This window comes from Artibeus jamaicensis, unplaced genomic scaffold, assembly GCF_021234435.1.
Source record: "Artibeus jamaicensis isolate MK-2021 breed Jamaican fruit bat unplaced genomic scaffold, CSHL_Jam_final contig_465, whole genome shotgun sequence".
Taxonomy (NCBI): domain Eukaryota; kingdom Metazoa; phylum Chordata; class Mammalia; order Chiroptera; family Phyllostomidae; genus Artibeus; species Artibeus jamaicensis.
In genome coordinates this window covers 3,641,534-3,650,727 of record NW_026521843.1, presented here as the reverse complement: position 1 = coordinate 3,650,727, position 9,194 = coordinate 3,641,534, and the positions used below count along the sequence as shown (strand labels likewise).

At 54.1% G+C, this 9,194-nt stretch overlaps 1 protein-coding gene and 1 pseudogene across 3 annotated transcripts; both read left to right on the top strand.

Moving 5' to 3' along the window:
• The first annotated feature begins 961 nt into the window (after window positions 1-961).
• On the top strand, window positions 962-8,814 carry ODC1 (ornithine decarboxylase 1). 3 transcript variants are annotated; one of them, XM_037151797.2, is made up of 13 exons: window positions 962-1,229; window positions 3,531-3,648; window positions 3,740-3,873; window positions 4,150-4,323; window positions 4,470-4,642; window positions 4,880-5,014; window positions 5,140-5,221; window positions 5,406-5,489; window positions 6,345-6,507; window positions 6,588-6,700; window positions 6,791-7,005; window positions 7,770-7,943; window positions 8,341-8,814. In XM_037151797.2, the coding sequence occupies exons 3-12, from the start codon at window positions 3,772-3,774 to the stop codon at window positions 7,912-7,914; spliced, it is 1,386 nt and encodes a 461-aa protein (XP_037007692.2). In that variant the 5' UTR covers window positions 962-1,229; window positions 3,531-3,648; window positions 3,740-3,771; the 3' UTR covers window positions 7,915-7,943; window positions 8,341-8,814. The 3 variants fall into 3 exon arrangements, with proteins under 3 accessions (XP_037007692.2, XP_037007690.2, XP_037007691.2); XM_037151795.2 differs by lacking the exon at window positions 8,341-8,814 and having other exon boundaries at window positions 964-1,229; window positions 7,770-8,249; XM_037151796.2 differs by lacking the exon at window positions 8,341-8,814 and having other exon boundaries at window positions 964-1,229; window positions 3,528-3,648; window positions 7,770-8,249.
• LOC119054033 (uncharacterized) lies at window positions 2,689-2,813 on the top strand (annotated as a pseudogene).
• Window positions 8,815-9,194: the final 380 nt, after the last annotated feature.

Here is a 9,194-nt window from a genome sequence, read left to right as displayed (position 1 = left end):
AGAATGGCCCAGATCAGGAGACTCTTGTCCTAACACTGGAGGCACTGGCTCCGCTCTTAGGGACAACCAATTTCCTTCCAGGCTGTTGCCATATGTATTCACTTCGTGGACCTTGTTGTTGTGTTGGTATGTAACTCTCAAACGTGCCAGGTGCCAATCGCAGCTGCCCTGAAAGGTGTCTAGTCACTGATGAGGGGCACCCATATGTCACAGAGCAGTGGAGCGGCTTGGTAGTTTGGGATCCCTTCCCTCCTACCCCGTGGTCCCCTAACTCGCTTGAACGAGTCTCCTGGCTTAATAAAACTGCACGTAGGTCCTCGCGCATCCACTGTTGGGAGACGCCACTGTGTTGTACAGGGTTCAGGGAACAGGTGACTTGCGGGGTGCCCCTCTGCACCCCTCTCTCTCTGTCAGCGTCTTTGCTCTACTCCTGGTAGAGTAGAGCAGCGCCACAACCATTTCCAGGTCCCTTTTACAGAAATGGAGGTGTCGGGGTCCACGTGACCCGCTCTCTCCCGATTTCTTTCTCTGCCCAAGGGCACACAGCACGTAATGCCAGGTGGAAGAACAGTGTTGCGTGTCCCGGGTGCAGCGGCCAGGTTTGCAATTAATTCTGCGGGAGCGGTTCGGGTCCCAAGGCCGAAGGACCAGCCCACTCGCGCCGAGCGCCCGCGGGGCTGAAGCTGGGGCTAAGGCACGGGCTGCGTGCGCGTGCGCGTGCGCGATCCCGCCGCTGGACAGCCCGTAGGAGGCCCGAGGTGGGGGAGGTGCCTGGGGCGCCATGCGCGTGCGCGGACCTGCCGCAAGGCTGGAGGGGCGCGAGGCCGGGGGCGGTGGGCGGTGTTCTCAGGCGCTGACGTTAAGCTGCCCGCGCCCCCCGCCCGTCCGCCGGGTCCGGGTTGGCCGCCGCCGCCGCTGCGCTCCGCCCCCTCCCTCGCAAGACGCCCGGACGGAACCGATCGCGGCTGGTTTGAGCTGGTGCGTCTCCATGACGACACGCGCGGCGCTATAAGTAGCGGAGCAGCGGCGCGTCGGGCTTTGTCAGTCCCCTCGGCCTGCGCCGCCGCCTCCCCTCTCCCAGCGCTCCGGTGCCACCTCGGGCCGGCAGTCCTCCGCGGGAGGGAGCGAGGCGGCGGGCCGGAGGCAGGGCGGGCGCTGACGGGGCGCTCGCGCTCGGCAGCTTCGGCGGCATCTTCATGGGGTCGGCTTGAGGCTCTGTGCGCGGCGAGGTAAGAGGGGCTCGAGCGAGCGGTGGGGAGGCAGGAGGGGGTCGACCACGTGTCCCGGCGCGCCGGGCCGGAGGCCGCGAACAGACCTGCGCCCGGCGCTGCGAGGGGCACGTGGTCGCGGAGCCGGCCGCCAGCCCCTGACCTTGGCGAGCCGCTGCCTTCGGGGCGCCGGTTTTCCCCGGGAAGGTGAGGGTGGGCCCCTGGCCCTCCCCGCGGCGCCGCCCGCCCTGCCCCGGGCCCCGGGGCCCTCGTCTCGCCTGCCCGGCACCACTGACGTGGGGCTGCGGCTCGGCCGGAAGCCGTTGGGGAAAGCCGGTGGTTCCTTTAACCGCTGCTTTTTTTTTAAAGCCCACGTGGCAAGCCAGGTAGCAGGTGCAGCAGAGGCGGGACGAGTCCGTGCAGGTCTGGGGCTCCGGTCGCTCGCTCGCGGTTACAGGGTTATGGTTACCGTCCTGGCTCGCTGTCCCCGACGTCTGTGTCGGGGTTTCTCCCTCTGCGGGCAGAGCGAGGACCCGACACGGAGCCCGCAGGAGTCGCCGGCTCCAAGAGAGCCCTGCAGCGGCTGTGCAAATAAAAGCTCGGCCCGCCCCGGTTTGGGATTGCCTGTATCAGGAGCCCTCGAGTGGCCTAGTGGTTAAGAGACGCCTGGCGTGGGAACCCAGTTTAGGGGACGGGGTTAGAGCCCACCCCGAGGTGTTCGGAAAAGACTGCTGTTGCCTGGGGATCCTGAATGACTGGGGCAAGTGTGGGGGGCAGCCCCGCTTAGAAATGACGGGAAGAGCAGGGATTGTCGGCGTGATTCACCCCTGAAATCGGGCAGAATTTCGTTCTCTTGAGAAATGTTTTCAGTTCCCGTTTAAATCGGCCCCTGTCTTGTCCGGTGACCCGACTGGCGAAAGACCTTCACAGCAGGAAAGTGCTGTGTAGTGCTAGTCGATCGACCCTTTTAAGGAACTTCCTGTGCAGAGCGCCGTAGGGGTGAGACGTCTCTGTTGCCGGCTATTCAAATACAGCCTCGCAGAGACTGGAGAGAGAGAGCGCGGACCGGCGGGCCCAGGTGACCCGGGCGACCCGGGCGGCGTCCTGTGGCAAAGGTTCGGGGCTTGGTTCCCCATCCAAGCGCACGCTCTTCTTCCTCTTTTTCTTGCTCTCAGGCAGGAAAAAAAAAGACCTCGGGGTGAGGATTAAAAAAAGAAAGATACGGCAAAGCACTTAATAGTGATGTATTTAAAAGATTAACTTTCCAAAGTTAAGCTTGAGCGTTGCTTTAAGGATGTTTAACAAAGACCCCAATTAATCCAGCCTGTCACCACTTCAGCCTCCTGCGGGTTATTTATCTGGACAAAGTGGATCTGCTGGCCTTGGTCCATTGCCTTCCCCCGGGGGGTTGAGGGTGATTTAGGAGGTTGACAATGCCAAAAAGTCCCATTTGGTTGAGTCTTGAACCAAGTTCTACCATGCATGGGCTTGGATTTATGGCAGGCCCGCCCCCCTGGGTCTCTCACAGTGCCCCATGCCAAAGCACCCTGGCCCGGAACCATGGCCTGGCCTCTGTCCGTGGGCACTGAAGCGGGCTGTACAGTGGAAAACTACGCCACACCCATCAGGGGTCAGGGTGATTTAAATGAGTTTAAGATAACTGACATTCACCCTGTCACTTTGTACCAAGGCCAAGGACATTGCCTCTGATTGTTATGAGCTTTTTGCTTATTCATGAGTCATTTACACTTGCTTATTTTTGTTACTTGTAAAGTGTGCCAAAATCACTCTCACTTGACTATCATTCATAGCCAAGCAGCTGTCTGAGTACCTGTCGAGAGTCCTAGAGAGGCTGTTCTGGTGTGGGCAGCAGTCGTCCGAGGACACTGGCCTGTGACCAGATAGAGCAAGGATAGAACATTGTGTTGATGTGAAGGTGCAGTTTCTAAAACTACATGTCAGTCTGAAAATAACATTAGCTCATAAAAATCTCAGGAGACTTAAGAGCTCGCAGTAAATTAAGAGCCCTTGACATTTCCACAATGTGTTATTAGTTACTAAAATTCTAATTTGAAGTGCTCATTGAGATGAATGGAATTCGAGTGCTGCTTTCAAAAAGATCGAAGGTGTTGAATTTGGTGTCCTCCGGTGGTGCAGTAGAGGTTGATAGGAGTCAGGTGACTTGCACCCAGGTGCCAGTAGGATTCCCAAACCCACAGACCCAGCTGGGTGGGGCCTGAGCCACCCTGCTTCCCAGGCAGGCGGGTGAGGGCCTGGCATCTCCATTTGGTGCCTTTTCCCTGAGGACATCTGTGTTAGCAGGACAGTGCCGCTGCTGCAGCCAGAGAAGGCCCATCTTCTGAGGGACTTGGAATTCCCAGAGAGCTGCCTTTGTGAAGAGCTGGCAATAATTCCTTTAGATTCCATCTTCGTTTTCCTTGTAAGTATTCCTGGTTGTTATACATTAATCTTTTTAAGAATTACTAAGTATTGCTAAGGCTTCTGAGTGAATTTCTTTACCTTGTTTGCAGTTTGTGGAGTCTCAGACAAACATCCAGAGATCATGAACAGCTTTACTGATGAAGAGTTTGGCTGCCATTTCCTTGATGAAGGCTTTACTGCCAAGGACATCCTGGACCAAAAAATCAATGAAGTTTCTTCTTCCGTACGTGTGTTGAGTTTGTGCTGGCAGGGCCACTTTGACAGTGCCGGGCGGCTCAGTGGGAAATCTCCGTGGGGTCTGAGGGAGTGCAGCAGAACCCGCGGCTCTTGTTCGGGAATTCAGAGTTGACTGACTGTGGGTCGCCCAGCAGTCACAGTGAATCCGTAGCTGTGACTGGATGAGAGGAGCAGGATCTGTTGAGAACAGTGGGAGGGGGGAGGGAGGCGCGGTTGGACGGTGCAGGGCTGGTCTAAGTCCCTGTGACTGCTCTGCCTGCAGGACGATAAGGATGCCTTCTACGTTGCGGACCTGGGAGACATCCTGAAGAAACATCTGAGGTGGTTGAAAGCTCTACCTCGGGTCACCCCTTTTTATGCAGTCAAGTGCAATGACAGCAGAACCATAGTAAAGACCCTCGCTGCCATCGGGACGGGGTTCGATTGTGCCAGCAAGGTGAGTAGAACACGGGCTCTACCAGGCGGGCCTCGATTGTGTTTCTTACGCAGTAGGTGCTAGGGGGCGTGATCTACAACTTCCTGTGTTTCTCTGTGTCTTTCACCTATTAGCTACATAGGTATAGTGTAACACCTCTTTTTCAGACGGAAATACAATTGGTGCAGAGTCTCGGCGTACCTCCAGAGAGGATCATCTATGCAAATCCTTGTAAACAAGTGTCTCAGATTAAATATGCTGCCAATAATGGAGTCCGGATGATGACTTTCGATAGTGAAGTCGAGTTGATGAAAGTGGCCAGGGCACATCCAAAGGCCAAGTGAGTCCCACTCCGCTGGCGGGCACGGGCGGGCACGAGCTGGGTGTTGTCAAGAGAGACTGAATTTCCATTGGTCAGACTTACCTGTGTGCTGGCCAGAGGCAGACTAAGGAGACAGTGTGACCCCCTTGATTATTAGTGAAGCCCTGTTGGACTGAAACAGGAGTTCTCTGTTTCAGCCGCATCTGTGACCTTGTGTCCTGTGAACTTAACTCGATTCACTCTTCCTAATTCTAGGTTGGTTTTGCGGATTGCCACTGATGATTCCAAAGCAGTGTGTCGTCTCAGTGTTAAATTTGGTGCCACTCTCAAGACCAGCAGGCTGCTCTTGGAGAGGGCAAAAGAGCTCAATGTCGATGTCATCGGTGTCAGGTGAGGTCTGGGTGTGGACGTGGAGGCCCAGGTAATGTTAGACTGCGGATTTTACAGCGCTTTTCCACCGTGACTCACTATCTTCAGAAGTAATCGGACATAGTATATTCTTCTTACCGCTCCAGCTTCCACGTGGGCAGTGGCTGCAACGACCCTGAGACCTTCGTGCAGGCCATCTCCGATGCCCGCTGTGTCTTCGACATGGGGGTGAGTATAAGGAAACCCCCCCTGGGGGGGTGCAGCAGGGCTGGCAGGAGCTTGTCTCCATTCCAGGACCAGCCTATTGGAGACACTGTCACCATTGCAGAGGCCTCGACCCGCCTGCTGTGTTTATTTTTCACAACTTTTTATGCATCTGGCTGTTGAATTAACTTAACTTTCTTGACTCCAGGCTGAGGTCGGTTTCAACATGTATCTTCTGGATATTGGTGGTGGTTTTCCTGGATCTGAAGATGTAAAGCTTAAATTTGAAGAGGTAATTCATAGCAACACTGTCATAGAGTCGCTGTTTTAGCCTGTCCCCTAGTGGAGTCCTTTCAGACATGAGTGTTTTAGTTGATACCAGTAGGGACTGCACCAACATGAAAATAAAGGTCGTGGTGTGATCTTTTGAGAGACTTGTGCTGTTTAGAATTGAGTTTAATATTCTTTGGTTCTCTAAACTAAAATACGGGTTGGTTTTCCCTAAATCTTGGGAACCAACCGACTGCACGGAGAAACGTGGCTTTAGTGACAGGCGCCCGGCCCGCGCTGCAGCCAGTCTGAGGCTCTGAACGGAATGGCTTCCAGCACAGCCGGTTCCCCGCAAGCCGGCGTGAACAAGGGTCCAGCCCCGATGGCGGTGTTGGCTCAAAGTGGCAGAATTGGAAGACTTGTTGTGCATCTTTGTACCAAATGTGCTTTGTTAGAATTTGTATTTCCTCTCATTGAAACACTGTTGAGTTACTTCTGTGGTTAAGCCATTATAGGTTAAAGTTACGTGAGGTTGACAGAATAGTTTCTTTCTTAGTTTCACGTGTTTTGCCAAATAAAAGTATTTTAGGCACTTGGCTACCTCAGATAATGGTAATGGATTTGTTTTGTCCTATTGGATGCAGCTGGACCCATTGCATCTTAGAAAGGATAGGTGGCATGTCCAGAGGGGACTTGGGTGACACCATGGGGCTGCCTGGGCTGTTTTTCAGGGAGGTGTTTGGTTTTTTGCTGTTGCTCAATGGTGGGACCTTCTGCTGGCAGTGGCTCACACATTGCTGTCCCGTCCTGTCACAGCACCGTGCCGTTTCTCTGTGTGGTTCCCCCTGATGGCCAACTGCGCTTGTCTGTCTCATAGATCACCAGTGTCATCAACCCAGCTCTGGACAAGTATTTCCCACCCGACTCAGGAGTGACACTCATAGCGGAGCCAGGCAGATACTATGTTGCATCAGCATTCACGCTTGCAGTTAATATCATCGCCAAAAAACTGATGTTAAAGGAACAAACGGGCTCCGACGGTAGGTGTCGGGTGGGGTCACTGTACATACCACTGGAAACTGGTACGAGAGGTGATGATTGAGACTGATTTGCTTTCTAGATGAAGATGAGTCGAGTGAGAAGACCTTTATGTATTATGTGAATGACGGAGTATATGGATCATTTAATTGCATTCTCTATGATCATGCGCACGTGAAGCCCCTTCTGCAAAAGGTACCTTCTGGTAATTGTTACACTGTATGTAAGAGATCAGAGGATCGGTCAGAGCAGGCGTGACGGGGTGTGTCTCTCTCTCCAACGTAGAGGCCCAAACCCGATGAGAAGCATTACTCATCCAGCATATGGGGGCCGACGTGCGACGGCCTTGACCGCATCGTAGAGCGCTGCGCCCTGCCCGAGATGCACGTGGGGGACTGGATGCTCTTTGAAAACATGGGGGCTTACACCGTTGCTGCTGCTTCCACTTTCAATGGGTTCCAGAGGCCGACCGTCTACTACGTGATGCCAGGGCCAGCATGGTTAGTAGCAGCGCGAGTGTATGGGCCTGATAAGGACAGATGCCTTCCCAGCAGCCTGCCTGCCTGGAGCACGCCCTCGCCGTTCCCTGCACTCCTCCCTCTCAGGGAGGGTCTCCTCCCTCTCAGGCTCGCAACCCGGGGAACGGTGGGCGGCAGCAGCTCTTCCTTGGCTGACCCCTGAACCTGTCTCTGATGCAGGTGACTTCTCAGCGAGCCGGAGGGGCTCTCATCCCTGCTGCTGTCCTCCGCCTGCCCAGTTTCACTGTCCCAGCTCTCATAAACATACTCTGGAGTTTTTTTTTTAAATAGGTGTTTTGGATTTTTGCTTGTTTTTGCTTTACTCTAATTGAAAGAAATTGTCTGGTTTAGAGTTAAATACGGGTTTTTTTGTAAGTTATACTCCCCGTATTAAGAATATGTGCCCTAGAAAATTTGGGAAATACAAATGGATGGAAAAAATCACTCCAATAATAGCGATTAGTGTTGAGATTTTTCATGGTGCATAGTATTTCAGAAAAGGCTGGTGGAGGGAGGTATTTCTGTGTGTTGAGACGACGCACGTGTCCCTAGGTTTCCTTACAACCGCAAAGACGGCTCTGAAGCCGTGCTTGCTTAGAAGTACTGCGTCTTAGAAGTACTGCGTCGCTTCCTCGGGGCCCAGTACCCGGGGGTGGGGGACGGATGGGCTTGGGCATAGGTTCCCGGAGACGGCCCAGTATGGGTGACTCAGTCGGGGTTCTGAGTGTGCCACTTCTCTCTCTCAGGCAACTGATGCAGCAAGTCCAGAACCGCGACATCCTGGCCGCCGTGGAGGAGCAGGACGGGAGCGCCCTGCGGGTGTCCTGCGCCTGGGAGAGTGGGATGGAGCGCCACCCAGCAGCCTGCGCTTCGGCTCGTATTAATGTGTAGATGCCGTTCATGTAGCTGTTACTGCGAGGGTAGCTTGAAATACGGGGTTGGAGGGACCACGTAACTTAATTATTGCTAGTTCTGAAATGTCTTTGTAAGTGGGGTGGCACAGATGGAGCATGATGGAAGGCTAGGAGTTGGGGGGTCACACTTATCTGTGTTCCTATGGAAACTATTTGATTACTTGTTTTATACAGATTTTTACTCGGTTTTCAAACGCTACTAAAGAGTGCCCCTCAGCCGCCAAGCAAGCATTTGTAGCTTGTTCATTGGTGTTAACGGGCCAGAAGCTCAGTGTTGTGACCTGTTTTAAAAATAAAGTACCTGGAAAATTAGGCACTGGCATATTTTTAGTGTGACCGTTCCACGTGGCTTGCCTTGCATGTGTTTTTACAAGTGGGAATTACTGTTTTTATTTCCCCAAAGGCTGACAGAATTGCCCCAGAGGACTGAGGACTCAGTGGTGTTTTACTGTGAAACTCCGTGGGCGTGCCCTTCTCCGTTCGGCCTTTTCGTTTCCAGTGCGTGGCTCCTGTGTAGAGTTGGCTGGGGGTTCTCATGAAGCTTAGATTTGGTTCTGTGCTGGTAGAAGGAAAAGGATGGGTGAGAATCCCATGTCCCCTGCTGCTGACAGTGGCCAGTGTCTGCTGTGGTGGCTCAGCCCTACCCCAGTGTCCACAGAGGTGGCTGGGACGTGGCCCAGAGCCTGTTAACCCACGGCCTGCCCCCATCACAGCCAGTGCCCAGGGAAGGCGGGCCAGGTCCTCAGAGGCCTGTCATAGGGACCAGGGCCACTGCCTTCCTGCCCAGACCTCACTCCCAGAATGAGTTGCATAGTTCCAAGTCGGGAATGTAGTACAGCATTTGGCAGTCATTTTAATAAATTCAGCAACAAATTATTGTGTGTGTAGATCTTTACCTTCTGACCCCTATTCTCATGCTACCTGACCCCCAAAGTAGGGGGTTTTATTTCCTGCAGAAGCAGCAGTGAGGAAGGCAGGCCATGATGAAGCCCAGTGTCACTCTAGGGAGACACTAGTGGCTGCCACTGCAGCGCACTGACCAGCTTCTGAGAGTGCAGGTGGGGTGGGGGCGCCGTGGCTCTGCTCTGCCAGGAGCATAAGGAAGCCCTGCAGCAGGGACCAGCCATTCAGAAAGGCCTGGAGGGGAGGGGCTTCTGGGGCTTCACATGGCCAGTTGCAGCCCAAGGGCTAAGCTTGTCGCCAGCTCCATTCTCCCTTGGACCAAAGAACAGCTTTACTTGCCAGCAAGTGATAGAA

Excerpts from the sequence above, each read along its gene's own strand:
- ODC1 (XM_037151797.2), top strand. The coding sequence starts at position 3,772 with ATGAACAGCTTTACTGATGAAGAGTTTGGCTGCCATTTCCTTGATGAA. Across the intron at positions 4,643-4,879 it reads AGGGCACATCCAAAGGCCAA|GTTGGTTTTGCGGATTGCCA; the intron begins GTGAGTCCCACT and ends TCCTAATTCTAG. Across the intron at positions 5,015-5,139 it reads GTCGATGTCATCGGTGTCAG|CTTCCACGTGGGCAGTGGCT; the intron begins GTGAGGTCTGGG and ends TTACCGCTCCAG.